This window comes from Setaria viridis, chromosome 2 (assembly GCF_005286985.2).
Source record: "Setaria viridis chromosome 2, Setaria_viridis_v4.0, whole genome shotgun sequence".
Lineage (NCBI taxonomy): Eukaryota > Viridiplantae > Streptophyta > Magnoliopsida > Poales > Poaceae > Setaria > Setaria viridis.
In genome coordinates, this window is record NC_048264.2 from 13,020,704 (window position 1) to 13,041,431 (window position 20,728).

General features: G+C 44.6%; 1 protein-coding gene and 1 non-coding gene across 2 annotated transcripts; one reads left to right on the forward strand and one right to left on the reverse strand.

The window, feature by feature from the left end:
- Positions 1–9,161: 9,161 nt before the first annotated feature.
- LOC117846646 (small nucleolar RNA Z247) lies at positions 9,162–9,294 on the forward strand. The gene has a single exon (XR_004638375.1). It is a non-coding gene; the product is annotated as a small nucleolar RNA Z247 (small nucleolar RNA).
- An 8,011-nt stretch (positions 9,295–17,305) lies between these two features.
- On the reverse strand, positions 17,306–18,773 carry LOC117842348 (aquaporin PIP2-6). Its single transcript, XM_034722759.2, has 3 exons — positions 18,054–18,773; positions 17,811–17,951; positions 17,306–17,704 (listed from the first exon to the last, which is right to left on the reverse strand). Exons 1-3 carry the CDS (start codon positions 18,660–18,662, stop codon positions 17,594–17,596), a joined length of 861 nt encoding a protein of 286 aa, XP_034578650.1. The 5' UTR covers positions 18,663–18,773; the 3' UTR covers positions 17,306–17,593.
- Positions 18,774–20,728: the final 1,955 nt, after the last annotated feature.

Genomic DNA, 20,728 nt, shown 5'->3' on the forward strand with positions numbered 1-20,728 from the left:
GTTGTTAATGTTATAAACAACATATTTCTCGCTGATACAATTATTAATTCTTGGGTATTTGATACCGGATCGGTTGCTCATATTTGCAATTCGATGCAGGGAATGATAAGAAGTAGAAGCGTGGAAAGAGGAGAAGTTGATTTCCGCGTGGGCAATAATGCAAGAGTTGCTGCGTTGACCGTCGGGACGATGCAACTCCACCTCCCGTCAGGATTTATTATGGAGTTGAATAATTGTTATTTCGTTCCTAGTTTAAGTCAAAACATTTTGTCTCCTTCATGCTTGATGAAGGATGGTTATTCATTTGCGAGTGAAAAAAATGGTTGTGTGATCTCTAAGAATAATATGTTTATGGCTTTTGCACCCATTGTGAATGGATTATTTGTTTTAAATCTTGATGGTTCACCTGTCTGTAATGTAAGTGCTAAAAGGCCTCGGCCTAATGATTTGAGTCCTACCTACTTGTGGCATTGTCGTTTGGGTCATATAAGTGAAAAGCACATGAAGAAGCTCCATTCTGATGGACTTCTAACTTCGTTTGATTTTGAATCATACGAGACATGTGAGGCTTGCTTGCTAGGCAAGATGACCAAGACGCCTTTCACAGGATTTCCTGAGAGAGCAGTAGACTTGTTGGAACTCGTACATAGTGATGTATGCGGACCAATGAGCACGACGGCTAGAGGAGGATTCCAATACTTCATAACTTTCACTGATGATTTTAGTAGATATGGCTATGTCTACTTGATGAGGCACAAGTCTGAAACCTTTGAAAAGTTCAAGGAATTTCAGAATGAAGTTGAAAATCAGCGTGGCAAGAAAATTAAGGCCTTACGATCTGATCGTGGAGGAGAGTATTTGAGCCACGAGTTTAGCAATCATCTAAAGAGTTGCGGAATTGTTCCACAACTTACGCTGCTTGGAACACCTCAGAGAAACGGTGTGTCCGAGCGACGTAATCGAACCTTGTTAGACATGGTTCGATCAATGATGAGCCAGTCGGACCTACCGTTGTCATTTTGGGGATACGCTCTAGAAACAACAGCTTTCACACTTAATAGGGTACCATCTAAATCCGTAGTTAAGACACCATATGAGATATGGACTGGAAAGGTTCCTAGTTTGTCTTTTCTAAAGATTTGGGGATGTAAAGTGTTTGTCAAGCGACTTCAGTCGGACAAGATCACACCCAAGTCGGATAAGTGCATTTTCGTGGGATATCCAAAGGAAACTTTGGGATATTATTTGTACAACCGATCAGAAGGCAAAGTGTTTGTCGCTCGGAACAGAGTTTTCCTAGAGAAAGAGTTTCTTAAAGGAGAAAAGAGTGGAAAGACAGTGCATCTTGAAGAAGTTCAAGATGAGCCAATCGGGCAAGAATCAATGAGTGATGCTAACGTAGCAGAACAAGTTGAGATACCCATGGCAAGAGAAGCACCACCACAACCACGAAGGTCGGCAAGGCTCCGCGAAATGCGGGAAATATTATTGTTGGACAATGATGAGCCTGCGACATATGCAGAAGCAATGATGGACCCAGACTCCGAAAAATGGCAGAGTGCCATGCAATCCGAAATAGAGTCCATGGGAGACAATCAAGTTTGGAACTTGGTTGACCCGCCTGATGGTGTCAAAGCCATAGAGTGCAAGTGGATCTATAAGAAGAAAAAGGACATGGATGGAAATGTTCACATCTATAAAGCACGACTTGTCGCAAAAGGTTTTTGACAAGTTCAAGGAGTTGACTACGACGAGACCTTCTCGCCCGTAGTGATGCTTAAGTCCATTCGGATTATTCTAGCTATAGCTGCATATTTCGATTATGAGATATGGCAGATGGATGTCAAGACAGCTTTCCTGAATGGAAACCTAGCTGAGGACGTGTATATGATACAGCCCGACGGTTTTGTCGATCCGAAAAATGCTGGAAAGGTATGCAAGCTTCAGAGATCCATTTATGGATTGAAGCAAGCATCTAGGAGTTGGAACATTCGTTTTGATGAAGTGGTCAAAGGGTTTGACTTCACCAAGAACGAAGAAGAGTCTTGTGTTTACAAGAAGGTTAGTGGGAGCTCTGTAGTATTTCTAATCTTATATGTGGATGACATATTACTGATTGGAAATAACATTCCTATGCTTGAGTCCGTAAAGACTTCACTGAAAAATAGTTTTTCGATGAAGGACTTAGGGGAAGCGGCATATATTCTGGGCATTAAGATCTATAGAGATAGATCGAGAAGGCTTATAGGTTTAAGCCAAGATACTTACATTGATAAAGTGTTGAAGCGGTTCAGCATGGAAGAGGCAAAGAAAGGGTTCTTGCCTATGTCACATGGCATACATCTCAGCAAGACTCAGTGTCCTTCGACTGTTGATGAGCGGGATCGCATGAGTAGAGTGCCATATGCCTCGGCTATTGGATCTATCATGTATGCAATGATAAGTACTCGCCCAGATGTTTCATATGCGCTAAGTATGACAAGCAGACACCAATCTGATCCAGGTGAGAGTCACTGGACAGCGGTGAAAAACATTCTTAAGTACTTGAGAAGGACTAAAGATATGTTCCTCATCTATGGAGGTGAGGAGGAGCTCGTTGTAACAGGTTACACCGATGCTAGTTTCCAAACCGACAGAGATGATTCAAAGTCACAATCAGGATTTGTGTTCACGCTAAATGGTGGTGCTGTTAGTTGGAAGAGTTCCAAGCAGGATACGGTGGCCGATTCTACGACAGAAGCCGAGTACATCGCGGCTTCGGAAGCCGCGAAGGAAGGTGTTTGGATAAGGAATTTCCTCATTGAGCTTGGTGTGTTCCCAAATGCGTCCAGCCCATTAAATCTCTACTGTGATAACAATGGGGCAATTGCGCAAGCAAAGGAGCCAAGGAACCACCAGAAGAACAAACACGTAATGCGGCGATTTCATCTCATTCGAGACTTCGTTAACCGGGGTGAGATCAAGATATGCAAAATACACACGGATCTGAACATTTCTGATCCGTTGACAAAACCACTCCCGCAGGCTAAGCATGATGCGCATGTAAGAGCTATAGGTATTAGATACCTTCTAGATTGACTCTAGTGCAAGTGGGAGACTGTTGGAGGTATGCCCTAGAGGCAATCATAGAGATGATGATATTCCATTTGTATCCATGATTTGTATATTGTGTTCATTGAATATCCATTAAAGGCTACTTGAATTGATTTGCAATTATGTGAATTGTATGTGAAACTCTTTACTTGTATGGTTATTCTAAAGTTGTCCCTAGTCGGAGTTCATGTGAGGACACACATGAATATTAGACTAGCACATGTATTAGTTGATGACTATGTTTCACAAGTCATGGACATGGAGATGTTGAACTAATAATGTGGACACATGTGGAGACATGTGTTAGGACTGACCCAACACGAGAAGTAGTTCTCTCTTTAAAACAACATATACGCTTTGTCCTTAGACCTGAGATTGTCGCATGTATTCTAGATGTGGATCGACCTACTTAGGGGCTATCAAACGCTACACCGTAAATGGGTAGTTATAAAGGTAGTTTTCGGGTTTGTCAAGAAGCATGCTATGATACATGGTCAATCAAGATGGGATTTGCCCCTCTCTGATTGAGAGTGATATCTCTGGGCCCCTCGAGTGATCGGATCCGAAAATGCATGGCCATGCTACGTACGGTTAAGAGTTAACCTACAAAGGGATTCCGAATCACAGGATCGAGAAAGAGCGGTCGGCTTGAAGCTAGACCAAATATCGTGAGGCAAAGGGAATAGCATGTATATTATGTTGTGATGGTTCGTCTGATATGATCTTCGTGTGCGTATAGGAGTTGGCACGTCTTGCTAGAGGCCGCTACCGACTATTGGGCCGAGTAGGAGTACTCGGGCCATGTCTATACGTATCCGAACCCATAGGGTCACACACTTAAGGGGCTGGAAGCCCAATTCGGATCAGATCCGAGTTGGATTAGGTTTAGAAGTACTAATGGGCCTCGGATCCAGAGGCCCGTCAGGAACCTCTATAAATAGAGGGGTGGGGGCGCCCTAGGGTTTACACCTTTTGGCGAAACACACCTGCCGCGCCTCCCACGCCCTCGCCTGTTGCAACTCGCGGATCTAGCAGTCCGGCTTGCGACGCTTCCTCCCTGCACGTGTGGATACCTTGGAGGTGTTGCGACTGCAGCACTTGGACGAGCCGCCGACGAGCCACCGACGAGCCACGACGAGCCGGCGACGAGCCGCGGTACCGGAGGCGATCTTGCTGCACGTGGACGAGCTGCTGAGGAGCTGCTGGACGTGATCGACTACGTATGACTACGTTGATCGACTACGTACGACTACGTGATCGTCTTCACTGCATCGACGCATATCTACATCTTCTGCACCAGTAGTGTTGGAGGTATGCCCTAGAGGCAATCATAGAGATGATGATATTCCACTTGTATCCATGATTTGTATATTGTGTTCATTGAATATCCATTAAAGGCTACTTGAATTGATTTGCAATTATGTGAATTGTATGTGAAACTCTTTACTTGTATGGTTATTCTAAAGTTGTCCCTAGTCGGAGTTCATGTGAGGACACACATGAATATTAGACTAGCACATGTATTAGTTGATGACTATGTTTCACAAGTCATGGACATGGAGATGTTGAACTAATAATGTGGACACATGTGGAGACATGTGTTAGGACTGACCCAACACGAGAAGTAGTTCTCTCTTTAAACAACATATACGCTTTGTCCTTAGACCTGAGATTGTCGCATGTATTCTAGATGTGGATCGACCTACTTAGGGGCTATCAAACGCTACGCCGTAACAGGGTAGTTATAAAGGTAGCTTTCGGGTTTGTCAAGAAGCATGCTATGAGACATGGTCAATCAAGATGGGATTTGCCCCTCTCTGATTGAGAGTGATATCTCTGGGCCCCTCGAGTGATCGGATCCGAAAATGCATGGCCATGCTACGTACGGTTAAGAGTTAACCTACAAAGGGATTCCGAATCACAGGATCGAGAAAGAGCGGTCGGCTTGAAGCTAGACCAAATATCGTGAGGCAAAGGGAATAGCATGTATATTATGTTGTGATGGTTCGTCTGATATGATCTTCGTGTGCGTATAGGAGTTGGCACGTCTTGCTAGAGGCCGCTACCGACTATTGGGCCGAGTAGGAGTACTCGGGCCATGTCTATACGTATCCGAACCCATAGGGTCACACACTTAAGGGGCTGGAAGCCCAATTCGGATCTGATCCGAGTTGGATTAGGTTTAGGAGTGCTAATGGGCCTCGGATCCAGAGGCCCATCAGGAACCTCTATAAATAGAGGGGTGGGGGCGCCCTAGGGTTTACACCTTTTGGCTGAACACACTTGCCGCGCCTCCCACGCCCTCGCCTGTTGCAACTCGCGGATCTAGCAATCCGGCTTGCGACGCTTCCTCCCTGCACGTGTGGATACCTTGGAGGTGTTGCCTGCAGCACTTGGACGAGCCATCGACGAGCCGCCGACGAGCCGACGACGAGCCGCGGCACCGGAGGCGATCTTGCTGCACGTGGACGAGCTGCTGAGGAGCTGTTGGACGTGATCGACTACGTACGACTACGTGATCGTCTTCACTGCACCGACGCATATCTACATCTTCCGCACCAGTAGTGCGTCGAGTGGTAATCCCGTGATCCTTATACGGCAGTTCTTCCTGGTTATACGCGGTAGAAATTTTGATTTGTGCTAGCGTAGCCTACCTCGTATCCCAACAAGTAGTGTGTCGAGTGGTAATCCCGTGATCCTTATACGGCAGTTCTTCCTGGTTATACGCGGTAGAAATTTTGATTTGCGCTAGTGTAGCCTACCTCGTATCCCAACATGAAGAACTATACGATGCAGCTCCATAGGCATGCCCCTTGTATCCTTTCCCTCTAGGCCCTTAGTTAGGTTTATTTTTCCCTTCATTTTATTTTCCAATCCAAATTGTAAGCGCCTCCATTTTGAATTCAATAAAGTTTAGACTCACCGGTCATCCAACCTGGTAGAGTCCTTTTGTGTCACTTATTTGTCTTTATTGGAAGAAGCACCTAGGTACAAACTAATGTGAGGGAGAGCCACAGACTCTCCAGTGCTGACACGATGCACCAAACACCCACAAACAGAGTGCACCATGTTGTATTAGAATGCATGCGAAAGGGGAGCAAGAGCCGAGCCCACAAGGGTTCGGCCGACCCAGGGGGTGGCCCACTCATGCCCATCTTCGTTCACCACGTTGGTTTGTGTCTTTTTATCCCTGATCTCCCTGATTCATGAGTTTGAATGATTTTTTTTAAAATCTAATCTAAATCAAGCTCAAATAAAATTAATCAACATGCTCCACGTGCTCTACATGCTTTCTATGGTTGCCTTGCATATGTTTTGTTCCATGCTTAATATCTTGATGCTTGTGAACAAATATATTTAGGATATCATGCCTACCTAAGTAGTTGATGTTTGCGATATGGTTTGATGACATGATCGTCGCTCTTAATGTTTAAGTGGTTGGGAAATTTATTTGAACATTTGAAAAGCCTTTGCAAGATCCTCTTTGATAGGCCAAAGTCCTACCAAATCCATATGATGAATTACCTTGAAAAAACCTATGCATATGCTAGTTGTCTTTACTTTGACCTTTGTCAAATTGTTGTGACCCTTGTGAGAATTCCTTTCATGCTTTCATGATCAAGATCCATGTGCACACCATATACCCCCTTGCTATGCTTCCACAATATAAAGTTAGCATTGTGCCATTCATTCATTCCACAAATAAATATTCCACAATATGTGTTGGTCTCTCTCTCCAGCTATTGTTACAAAAGAGATATGGGCTATCGAAAAAAAGGAAAAAAAATATGGACATATGAAGATCCAAGTATTGACAAAAAGTTGGACACATGAAGGTCCAAGAAAAAGAAAAAGAAAGATAGCCATACTCTCAAAAGAATTTACAAAGGTAGAGAGATCATACAAAAATGAGTTTCCATCTCATGTGCCATCCACCATATCCATACACGTGCACATCTTGATCTGAGTGTATGATTTGTTTTTCCTCCTTGGATCCGGTTTTTGACTTTGCAATATATATGATGCAAGTATGCCTTATCCTTCATACCCTACCTTGAGTTCCACATATAGCCATCATTATAAGTAGGATGAAGAAAGGCAAGTCCAATGCCTTGGTGAGGATATATACATATTGAGTGATATGAGAGAATCAAATGAGGAGCTAAGCAAGGTTTGTTTTAAAAACTTATTGAAAAATCACAAGTTACTTGACATGAGGAGTTGAGGCAACTTGATTTAAAACCGTTCCGTTCCTCAACTACCCAAGACGGCATGATAGACATTTCAAAGTTCACAAGTGCAAGGTATGGTTTGGAATATCTCTTATGCTCGCATCATACCTTTGGAAGTTATGTTTCACCTTAGTCCTTTCTTCTTCACTCGAGGACGAGCAAAGGCTAAGTGTAGGGGTGTTGTTGATGGCTCTTAAGTACCAAATCTAGGCCGTCAACTCCTGCATAAACACATAAAGAATGAGCATCAACAGTAGTGGTAGGAGTTATTACTAATGAATTCCACAAGTGTTGGTGAATATTTATATGCAGGTTCATTAAGAGAGAAAACACACCTCAAGAGCAAGGAAACACACTCTCAACAAATCAGGAGCAAGCACATGGATCCATGGGCCCACAACCGGAAGGAAACTAGCTACATTCACCACCAAGCACCCTGTACCCACATGAGGACCCACAGGGCAGCGACCCAAAGCAAAGGTGGTGCAAAAGGCGGTTGTAGGGGGTCGGTCGAACCCCTAGTTCGGCCGAACCACCCTTGCCTGCTTTCGTCTCCAGATGACGTGTGGCAGCGGTTGACAGTTTCCCAAAGGCGGCTTGGAAGATTCCCCAAATATTCCTACCCGAAATTGACCCCAAAAGCCTAGAAATAGAGGGCGAGGGGTCTCATTTCAAGACACACCATCTTCCATCCCCACTTGGAGAAGTCCCTCACTCCTATCAAGAGAAGAGCTCCATGGCAAAGCCCTGCTTAGGCTAGTGCTTAGGATAGGGAGAGAGAAATGGAGTAGCTTGGAGGAGTGCTGAGTTCGTCAGCACTTTACTCCGATCATGTACCTCTATGGATGGTTGCTTCCTTCTGAGTTAAGTAAGTAAGTATTCATGATTCCTTATCTTGTTTAGTACATATCTATAAGTGAGATTAGTTCTCTTACTCGCAGGTTCGTCACTTGGTATGTATATGAAGTGTTGTATGTCTGCTATGGGTCGACAAATGTAGTTGGGCTGCAGTAGTAATCAGTAGCGTAGACGTGGTGTCTAGGCTAAGGGTTATCCTTCATTTGCATTATATCGCACGGGCCGCAGAGGTACGTTATAGGTGGTGACAGCCCTATTGGTCCTTCGTAATCCTCCATGTTCGGATATAGCGTAGAGCCATTGGCTGGAGGCACCTGACTCATTCAGGGTAATTTGGTGCCTGAAGCAAGTATTTTGACTCGAGAGATCGACCTTTAACTTATCCAGTGCTATCCATAGTAATCCTTTCTACCCTTCGCCTACCTTTCACTGGTTGTCCTTGGATACTAGAGTCGTAGGTATACACATATGTTCCCCTAGATTCGATACCCTTGGAATACTTTGAGGTGAAAGCTACAATGGTATCCATGCGCTTGTGGATTTATTCGCGGTCGTTAATTATACAAACACCTATGGAAGGCGCAAGTCCTTCCCCCAATTAGAGGAGCTCAACTCATGGGGATCTTAGATGGATCCACCAAAGCGCCAGCTTAGATCCTAGAGATTGTGAAGGAGGACAAGTACAAGGAGATGGTCCTCAATCTGGTGTATTCTACATGGCTGGCGCAAGATCAACAGGTGCTCACTTTCCTATTCAATTCAATCTCTAAAGAGGTGTTGGGACAAGTGGCAACCTTGGAATCTACAGCTGAAGTATGGGCGGCGCTAGAGGCAATGTTCTCAGCGCAATCTTGCATAAGGATAACAAACCTGTGCATGCAACTCTCATCATTGAAGAAAGGAAGCATGACTACGGCTGTCTACTTCAACAAGATGAAGGCTCTTGGTGATGAATTGGCTGTTGCTGGCAGGAAGGGTGAACATGATCAGATGGTGTCCTTCATACTCACCGGGTTAGATTCTGATTACAACCCAATTGTCACCTCAGTTATGGGTCGGATTGATCCAATTCTCCTTAGTGAACTCTATGCACAAGTAATGGCATATGAGATGATATTGGAGATGCAGCAAGATCAGGGCAGCCATTATCAATTTCCAGCAAATTCTGTGTACCGTGGCTGAGGAAACAACTACGATGTCCGTGGGTGTGGAGGTGGCTTCCGTGGTAGAGGATGCAGAGGATGTGGTATTGGTGGATAGTACAACACTGGTGCCAAGTCTGGAGGATAGAGCAGTTCCTCCAAGCCAAGATGTTAGATATGTGACACACCAAATCATACTGCCCTTGAGTGTTGGTATAGATTTGAGGAAGATTATCAGCAAAATAACAAGACAACCGCATCAGCTACTACATCCTATGGGATTGATACAAATTAGTATGTTGGTAGTGGAGCAACAGATCACATCACTGCCGATCTTTACAAGATGATGGTCCATGAGAAGTATGGAGGCTGTGACCAAGTTCATGTTGCAAATGGGACATGTATGAAAATCAATAATATTGGTCACTCTATTTTGCACTTCCCAATTAGTGATATGCACTTAAAAAATATCCTTCATGTTCCTTCTGCTCATAAAATCTTGATTTTGTCCATCGCCTAGCAAATGACAATAATACTTATCTTGAATTTCATCCCAATTTTTTCCTCATTAAGGATCAAGCAACGAGGAGAATTCTTCATCCAGGAAGATGTGAGAGAGGTCTATATCCATTGAAGTCAAGCTCTTTAGAAGGAAGTAGAAATAAGCAAGTTCTTTCTGTTAATAAACTGTCCACTGAAAGGTGGCATAGTTATCTTGGGCACCCTACCCTTCCTATTGTCTCCCATGTTCTAAAGAACAATGGTTTACCTTTTGTTAATGATAATAGTAATGAGTCTATTTGTGATTCGTGCCAAAGGGCTAAAAGCCATCAGCTTCCATACTCAAAATCTAACAATGTATCTACTACTCCACTTGAATTAATCCACTCTGATGTGTGGGCTAGGGGTCGGCGCCAACATCTGTAGGAAAGATACACCTACTATGTTAGTTTCATCGACGACTATAGTGGATATACTTGGATATACCTCTTGCGCCATAAGTCAAATGTGTTTCATGTCTTCCATGATTTTCAGAAACTTGTAGAGAGAAAATTTGATAGAAAAATCCTATCAATACAGACAGATTGGGGTGGTGAGTATGAGAGGTTGAATTCTTTCTTCCAAAAGATAGGCATCGCTCATCATGTCTCATGCCTGCATGCTCATCAATAAAACGGATCAGCGGAGAGAAAGCATCGCCATATCGTTGAAGTTGGGCTAGCTCTCCTTGCAAAAGCTTCTATGCCTCTAAAATTCTGGGATGAGGTGTTCCTCACTGCTGCCTATCTAATCAACATCCTTCCAAGTAAGGTTGTCAATTTTAACACCCCATTTGAGCTCTTACTTCATGAGAAGCCGAATTATATGTCTCTTTGAGTGTTTGGATGTGCCTGTTGGCCTATTCTATGCATGTTGATCGTCGTTAAGTACCAAATATGACCGTCAATATGCTCAAGAATAAAGGAGGATTGTCATTCCTTACACGCATACTTAGTTAAGAATAATGTAGTTCCACTTGTCCTTGGAGAATATTTTTGGTTGCAGGTGAATAAGCACAAAAGAAAGGATAAAACACACTTCCATGGCGAGGAAACACAACTCCAACCAATGAGAGATCGCCACATGGGTAGCACATGGATTGAAGGGCTCACAAACAGCCTCAAACCACCTTAACACCGCATCAACACCGAGCACCGCCTTCAGGACCCACATGTCAGACTCTTAGATGAAGGCGGTTGCGAGGGGGGACACAAGGGTTCGTCCGAACCCTTGGATCGGCTGAACTGCCTCTGGCTCCCCTCATGATTTACTTCCACGTGGCGGTGGTTGACGGCTTCTCTACGTCAGTTAGGGGTGGTACCCCAAATATTCCCTTGTGTAACTGCCTCTATGAGCTATAAATAGAGGGGTAGGCTCTCACTTCCAACACACACCACAAGTTGAATCACTCTCTCCCTCATAGTTTCCAAGTTAGTGGGGTTAGGTTAGAGTAGCTCTTGTATCTTTTATTCCTATATTGACTTTATTCTATTCAAAGTATTTACCTTCTTCATATAGTGTTATGCTTGGTTCTTATATGCATGAGGTAGTCTTATACCCTTGCTATATTGATATGCTAGGCTTATACGCTCGTATGCTAGTCGTATACCCTTGCTATTATAGTATAGGTGTATATACTCTCATGTGTGCCTTTATACCATGCTACAATACATACCTTGTGTGCGAATATACCACATATAGGCTAGTCGATCTATGCCACGGCATCGGTTCAATGTCCATGTTTATGGTGGATTCAGTCATGGATACAATAGCTCAGGATGGCTGGAGTGTTGTTAACAGTGCAAGCATGGTTGCTTAGCTTCATTGGATATGAGTTTTCCCCACGGGTTGCTAGGGGTAGGTGACAGGTGGTGACAACCCTATCCGTACTTCGTAATCCCCCATGTTCGGGTACGCTGTAGAAGTTCGAAAATTAGCAGTAACTTTACCAGCACCCCGGTACGAGTACTGTCTCCCTGTAGTGCCTGTGTGCATATAACTAAGGCTTACACAATGTGTATGTATATTATGCTTGTATGATCTGTGCAGTATATAGTAAGTACATATGAACCTAGAGCTAACTCTTAGTCCTTCTCCCTAGCTTAGTTATCTTGAGATGATTCTTGTGTGTGTCACACTACCCTATCTATCATTATCTTACCCCTACCTTGAGTAGTGTCTCTATCCATCTTATGATATACTCATATGCATCGTAAACTCTTTTGACCTATCCACCTTCCTTTGGGAAATACGATACCCTTGGGAATACTCTTGGGTGAAATGCTACAATAGTATATTCATGCACTTGTGGATTTATTCGTGATTGCTAAATATACCAATAAGGCCCCTCAACAATGAAAATTAGCCTTTAGATCCAAAAGATGTGCTTTCCTTGGTTATAGTACCTTACACAAGGGGTTCAAGTGTTTGTATATTTCCTCTGGGCGTGTTTACATCTCAAGAGTTGTAGTTTTTGATGAAGCTATTTTTCCCTTTGAGTTTTTGCATGAAAACGCTGGAGCACTGCTTTGACAAGAAATCCTTCTTCTTCCTAATCATCTTCATAATATGAGCCAGGGGCAAATAGTGTTGACTCAATATTTATTGATGATCATACTAATATGGATGACTCTCCTAGTGCTGACAAGCAGGATTATTCAGAAAAAATTCTGCTCAAGTTGGAGGCTCCAGGAGTATACAATAGCCGGGCTTGCCAATTCAGGAAGGCGACAACAATAGCACCGAATCTGAAGTGGATTCTTTGGCAAGTCAGGCACAGAATCGAAGGCAGATACGCTTCTCGCATCTGGCGGCCAACCTGTGCACGCACTGTTCTCGGCGTTGCCTCCTGCTGGGGGCGGCAACGGTCTTGATAGGTGGTGATTCCTCCCTGGCTACTGCTGACACGAATCGAGCGGCAGTGGCTCCTCGTGATGACAGCTCCGAATCTGGTGTGGCCAACAACATTGCTTCACATCATGCATCACCGTGTCACAAAATTAGGTCACAAAGTGGGATTTTCAAACCTAAAATCTACACTGAGGGTACCATTAGGTACACAGACTTTTGTTCTACAGGAGAACCTGATAATTTATTTGAAGCTCTATCTGATCCAAGATGGGCATGTGCAATGGAGGAGGAAATCTCAGCACTTCACAAGAACAAGACATGGCACGTAGTTCCTCCTAAAGAAGGTCTAAATCTTATTGATTGCAAGTGGGTTTACAAAGTGAAAAGAAAAGCTGATGGAAGTGTTGATTATTACAAAGCCAGGTTAGTAGCAAAAGGATTCAAACAAAGATATGGGATTGATTATGAAGATACTAGATAACTTTAGTCCTATGGTTAAAATTGCTACTGTAAGGTTGGTTTTGTCTATTGCCATATCAAGGGGTTGGTGCTTAAGATAGCTTTTACGTGCAAAACATGTTTTTGCATGGTGTTCTTGAAGAGGAGGTTTATATGAAACAACCACCAGGCGTTGAGGATAGTTCAAGACCTAGATATGTGTGTGAATTGGATAAGGAACTATATGGTCTAAAACAAGCTCCCAGGGCTTGGTATTCAAGGTTGAGTATAAAATTATATGATATTGGGTTCAAGGCATCAAAATCTGATACATCTCTATTTCTATATTCAAGAGGAGATATAATTATCTTTATGTTGATCTATGTGGATGACATTATTATGTTTAGTTCATTTGTTAATACTGTTACTATTTTACTGACCAAGTTAAGAGAAGAGTTTGTTCTCAAGGATCCTGGTGACTTAAACTATTTCCTTGGAATTTAAGTACAGCCTATGAAGGGAGGCATACAGTTGTCTCAAGGAAAGTATGCCTCTGGTATTCTTACATGAGTGGGTATGACAAATTGCAAAAGTTCCCCAACTCCTTTGTCGGCAACATAAAAGATATCAAAGGAAGATGGAAATCCCTTAACTGCCAAAAATGGAACTCGTTATAGGAGCATAGTAGGAGCATTACAGTATCTCACACTTACAAGAACAAATTTGGCTTATGCAGTGAACAAAGTTTGCCAATTTCTACATGCTCTGACAAGTTCTCATTGGAGTGTGGTCAAAAGAATTTTGAGGTATGTCAAAGGAACAATTGATATTAGGTTAAGCATTAAGAAGTCAGATTCTACCTTGGTGAGTGCATTTATAGATGTGGATTGGGCTGGTTATATAGATGATCAAAGACCGACAGGTGGTTTTGCAATATTTCTTGGACCAAATTTGATATCGTGGAGTGCAAGAAAGCAACCAACCGTTTCAAGATCTAGCATTGAAGCCGAGTATAAATCCCTAGCTAATGCCACTACTGAGGTAATATGGATCGAACCTTTGTTAAAAAATTAGGAGTAAAGTTAGACCAGATTCCTTATCTATGGTGTGACAATCTTGGTGCTACATATCTTTCAGCTAATCCTGTGTTTCATGCAAGAGCTAACCATACTGAAATTAACTTCCATTATGTATGAGAAAGAGTAGCAAGGAAGCAATTATAGATTCGGTTTATTCGGTCTCGAGATCAGTTAGCAAGTGGGCTTACTAAAGCCTTGGCAGCTCAGAAGTTTGAAAAATTCAGAGACAATCTTAATCTGGTCAGAGAACCTGGTTAAGATTGAGAGAGGCTGGTAAAGGATCTGCCGTCATGTGACCGTAGTTAACTCGTCATGTAATAATAGTTGACTCGGACTGTAAATTTAGTGTACAGATCATGTACGCACATGTGGTAGTGATGGACTCGGTTGGTATGAGCTTAGAGATAGTTGTAGATCAAACTGAGTTACTTCCTATCCAAGTTGTAATTCAAACTCTGTAATATCCAAGGCATTGTTGCCCCTGCATAATATGGAACCGTGGTGCGCCAGGTAGGTAGCCACGTTTTACCAATTCCTTAAATCTTTAAGTGTGATGACATTGTACGACGTGTATTGCACTACGCCACAAAAGATTTGTAGTGACAGCCAAAACATATCTGTGCTGGCTGATTCAGCACCCGCTAGGAACCTTGAGTCAGCACAAATCGTCATCTTTGTTAGCGGGTGCACAACCACCAACACAGATACCATTTGCACTGGTGGTGCCTTTTATCACCTGCTAGCACTAATAGTTGTACGGTTAAAAAAATAGCGTTGCTGGTAGCCGCAGCCACTTGCAGCCTGCCATGCCGCAGCCGCACGATACAAATGGTGAAGCTCCCCGTAGGCAGCGCTGGCTGCCGTTCCACCGCTTGTAGCCGACCGCAACGCCGCCTCTCCATCGCTCGTAGCCAACAGCAATGCCTTGACCGTAGCTCAAGCTGCCTGCATGCAGCTAGCTACTCCACCGCCTGCTGCTCCATCACCTACAATGCCCGAGACTATGGAAGGAAAATAAAAGACAAAATTAGAAGGAAAGGCAAGCGAAATGTCTCATGGGTATTTCAACGAACATCAACAAGTTCATTAGTACACGCGTAGCTAGCAAAATATGAGATGGACTTATCAACAAAGTGCAAAGCTTGCAAGCTTACCCACGATGCTTTGTGGAGCAGTGGAGCTGAGGAAACTCACACGCGGTAAGGTGAGCTGCCTGTCCGAAGCATGCCCCTGCCACATGGAGAGACGCTGCTAGCCGCCCCTCTTGAGCCTCCACTAGCCACACTGCCGGAGCAGCCGAGCGAGCTGTGACGCGCTCTGCGGCCCCATGCGCGCGGCTCTTGCTGGACGCCCGTAGGTGCGGGAGTGGTGGCGTTGACCCCGCTGGACACACGCTCCTCACCCCGCCGGCGACGGCCGTCCGCGGTTACCTCGCACGGCGTTGACCCCGCTAGCCGGTCGCATGCCTGCGATGCTCACGATGATCGCCCGCACCGGCCATGCACCCGTCGTCTGTGTGCAGGCCGCCCCCGCCACCCGAGGCTACCAAGCTGCAGCTGCTCTGCCCACGACTACCCCGTCGAGCTGGGCGGCTATCGGTAGGCCACGACCGCGCTGCCCGAGTTGGCTTCGCCGACGTCATGAAGAGAGGGAGAGACTCAGTGGAGGGAGGGAAGAAGAGATAATGGAGAGAGAGGAATGGCCAGGAAGAGATAAGGATGAATCACGACGAGAGGGAGAACAGGAGATAAAAGAGAGATAAAAGAGAGTGAGCGTGAAGTCAGATAAAATTTTCATTCTCTACAAATTTTTCGTTTCCCGCGCATGAACTGCACAGATGGGCGCTTATGTTCACCGCCTGTACAAATATAGGGGTGTCTGTACTAACGGGTGACTTAAGCGCCCGCCAACAAAAATCTGTTTAAATTTTTCTTTTTACATTCAAATTTATTTAAACTAAGCAAATCAATTCAAAAGTTATTGAAACTCCTACAAGAGAATATATATGTATTCTAATACATATAAAAATTATATTAGAATATATAAGATAAATATTTTGACAAGGTAGTTCGTAAACTTGAAAGTTGGATTTGAGTTTTATAAAACATTTGTAAGTAATGTGTGCATTTGTATAATCTAAATTTTTTATAACACACTGAAACTTTTAAGTTGAGGTTGTGGACTCATAAAATGATTTCATGTCAACTAATATAATTTTTGAACCACGTTTATAGATATTATTAAAAATTATTTTCATCAAAACGTTTAATAGAAGTGATAAATATACCTAACAAACTTGTGAATCTTTCGTGTACATTCATGATTTGAGTCAAAACAGAACATGTGTACGTATTTAATGTTAGTTTTCTGAAATTTGTAATCTTACATACAAAAAATTTAGTTCAAATATCAATTCTTTGAATAAGCATGTTTATAATTATTTAATCCCTAGAAAATAGTAAATCACTTTAAAGTTCTTGAAACTCTTACACAACAACATATACTTAGTCTAATACATGTTACAAATATATTATCGTGTGTAAGATAAATTTTTTTAGCTGGTTAAAATCTTTTAACCCTTCCCATCTATATAAATTAAAAATGCATTTGTGCTGACGGTTGACATAAGCACACGCCAGCACAAATGAAGATCATTTGTGCTGGCGGGTGCTTATGTGACCCGTCAGCACAAATGCATTTGTGTTGACAGTTTTTAACACGCCGCTCCCAGAGACTTTTGTGTTGGCAGGTGGCAACTAGCAGACCCGCCAGCAAAAAAAATCCACGTGCCAGTACAAATTATTTCTGATGTAGTGTTGATGTTCTAATTTGACCGGCTGGTGTTGTTGTTGCGCTACTTAGTTGGGGCCTCTAGTTCTACCTGCTCTATTTAGAAAAGGGACATTCCAAACCGCTGGTCTTCTCGTAATCTTGGTGCCATTTCCTACTCACTAACTTGCACCCGTTTAAGCTGCCTGAGCAGCCCAAGGACCCCTTCCAAATTGGTGACGTCCCTAGCTCAAGGCGGCACAAGAGATCTAAAGTAACTCTTCAAAAATGGGGTCAAACCGAGTTTGAAAGAAAAAGAAAACCATACTTGGATCCCTCCATCTTTATTAATTTGACTTCAAGCCAACATGGCACACACACGCAGACTTACACTTTGCTTTCCACAGCACACACAAAACACTTGCTCTGCCGTTGCTGGCAGTTCCAACACTTAAACAGTTAAACTGAAGCTCCTACTGCTACTACATTAACCACGCCGGGGCTCTCCCCCTCCGTTCAACTTAAACTCCGGAGGAGGAAGAGCACAGTCACGGCCTGCTCGGCTGTGGATGTCGTCGACGACGAGGTCGGCCTAGGCGTTGCTCCGGAAAGAGCCGTAGCCCCTGGCGCTGGCGCGGAGGACGATCTGGTGGTACAGCGCCGCGATCGCCGCGCCGATGAACGGACCCACCCAGAAGATCCACTGCAAATGAAACAAAATTGTCAGTTTGTTCCAGGACAATTAATCGATGAAACCATTGCTAGCTGCTGCAATCTTGCACCATGTGCCAAGGGGAGAGATGCAGTACCTGGTCGCTCCAGGCCTTGTTGTTGTTGTACACTACGGCGGCGCCGAGGCTCCTCGCCGGGTTGATCCCCGTGCCGGTGATCGGGATCGTCGCCAAGTGCACCATGAACACAGCGAACCCAATGGGCAGCGGCGCCAACACCTGACCAATTCGTCGGCATGCATCAGCACAGCGAGTTCTTGGCTTCTTGCAATGTGCAAGTCACAACTCAAAGACCCAAGATTGTGTGCAGCAATTACATACCGGGATGTGGGAGTCGCGGGCGTTACGCTTGGGGTCGGTGGCGGAGAAGACGGTGTAGACGAGAACGAAGGTGCCGACAATCTCGGCGGCGAGGCCGGTGCCGGTGGAGTACCCGGTGCTGACCTCGTTGGCGCCGCCGCCGTAGCGCACGTAGAAGCCGCTCTGGAAGCCCTTGACGAGCGCGACTCCGCAGATGGCTCCCAAGCACTGCGCCGCCATGTAGAGGATTGCGCGCACCAGGGACACCTTGCGCGCCAGGAAAAGGCCGAAGGTGACCGCCGGGTTGATGTGGCCTCCGGAGATGCCGGCGGTGCAGTAGACGAGGATGAAGATCATACCGCCGAACGCCCACGCGATGCCGAGGATGCCCACGCCGCCGCACGCCGCGTCGGGCCCCGACGCCGACGCGTCCGTCTGGTGCTTGTACCCGATTACCGTCGCCACCGTGATGTACAGGAACAGCAGCGTGGCCACGAACTCGGCGATCACGGCGCGGTACAGGGACCACTTGCCGAGCTCGTCGATGTCGACGAGCGGCGCCGGCGGCGGGTCCGCGTAGTCGCGGGCGCCGCCGGCCTCGAGAGTGGACACATCCACCTCCTTGCCCATTTGAGCTGATTGACAATGCAAGCTCTCGCTGGAAGCTAGTGTGGAGAGCCGAGAGCAAGAGCTGTTGGGAAGGTGAGTGCTTTGCTTGTGTTTGTGGTTTTGGGGCTGTCATGGAGGGTATTTATAAGGGGTTTATGCTGCAATGCAGTTTTTTTCTTATAATTTTGGAAAGTTTTGGTGCTCATGGCCTGGGTATCTGTTCTACATTGGACAGAGAGCATTCCCCTGTTTAACGATGCATTTGACGTCTTCTAAGCTCATACTTGGATGGATGTGTGTCTTTTACTTATTTTTCTCGTTGCAAACTTTTAAGCAGGTTGTATGCAGTTTACCCATTCAATTCTGCAAGTTAGACATGATTCAAAGTTTGAAAAACGGACCACTCAGAATATAAAAAAAAATACTATACCGAATGCAAAATCCAATTATAGCGCCACATATGAGCGTAGCTTTCACATGTTAGTTGTAATCATAAAAAGTTCCCCTCGTGTTTCAGAATTCTGACCCTTGTAGACTGAATTCAGGCGCAAGCACTTGGGATTCCTACTACCCACGGCCATGAAGTCATTCAGGCAGTACCAACGACGAATGCTGGATTTATTACCAGTACATTTTACAAACTTCGACAACTTCTGCGATTTTTACTTCAATTCTATATATGTTCTTCTTCACTAGCTTCAAACTAACTTCCTGTTCTCCCTTTTTCTTTGCCCTACTGCAATTATTGCATCTCGAAGCATTACTTGCAGCTGGCACATGCTATCAATGTATATGTTTAAAATACACACACTAATCAATAGAAATACAACAACTACTTTTTTTTGTATGAATGGCCCAGCAGCACAATGTACTTCTTTCATATTTTTTGCAGCAAGACCCAGCATTGTGCTTAATCTAGCTAGGTGGTCGTATTATTGAAGAATATCCCATATGTTCCATGCCTTTCTCGATCTCTTGCTTTTTCATAATGCTGGATAAGGTTACGGCATCCTAAAATAGACAAAAATAAAACAAATACAGAGAGGCAGCTAGTTCTCTTATAATTGATCAGCTCCTAACCAAAGGGGAAAAAAAAGCAAGCATGATTGCTTCTTGTTGTTGGCGCAGACAGCCGCCCAACACCGACCTCCATAGTCCATCCTCACACTGACATCACACTCATCCAGCTCCATCTCGCCCCGGCCCCACCACCGGCGCCATTTCGGCTGATCTTGTGGCCATGGTAGCCTCGGCTCACTCACTAGCAGCTAACACCCTCCCAATAGAATCAAATTAGGTCGCCATCAGCGAGTAAAACAAAAGCAGGGAAAGGCTTAGCCACACTAATGCATGGTCTGTGACGAGTTGGGCTGAGCCGCCGGTGGTTCAATCCCGTCCACAAGGGGATGCAAAAGTGAGCACCGGACGAAACAAAAAAACTTGCCACGCCACTTGGGCTGGAAATCATGGCCTTGGCTTCAGCTATTTTATGAGCGCGTGGCCACCTGCTCGTGTCAGGAATGTTGGTGAGTTTGGGTGAAAAAAGGCATCGTGCATGCGCCGACCAAAGGATAGAATCTGAGGCGAATTCACACGACCGGCCGGGAGAAAAAGTTTCAACGAGAGAGATGCAGAGTTATTGGATCCAAATCCAGCAGATGGTTGGATTGAACAGCCCATGGTTTCCTCGCACTTGTTGGCTTGTTGCCAGTTCGAGGGATGTGGGAGGCGCAGCATGGGAGTCTCTTCGTTTCATGCTCCTGTCCTGGCCCTGGATGCCAGATGCTTTGCTCGGTGTGCATCTACGTGGCAAATTCGTGTTCTTACGTGCTTGTTTGGTACAGTTGGGCACCGCCCTAACGTATTAGGACAACTGTTTTCTAATTAAGGACGTTGTTGCAAATGTCTGAGGAAGTAACCATTACATTAATTACTGGCATCCAGCAGGACAGCTGTGTCCCCTACTCCTCTGGCACACAGTGTCCACCGGGAACAGCTGTTTATTGCAACACGTGCATCACCTGTTAACAAATTAACATTACCTGATAAATCTCAAGCTACCAAGACTCACATCATAAGAGAATAAA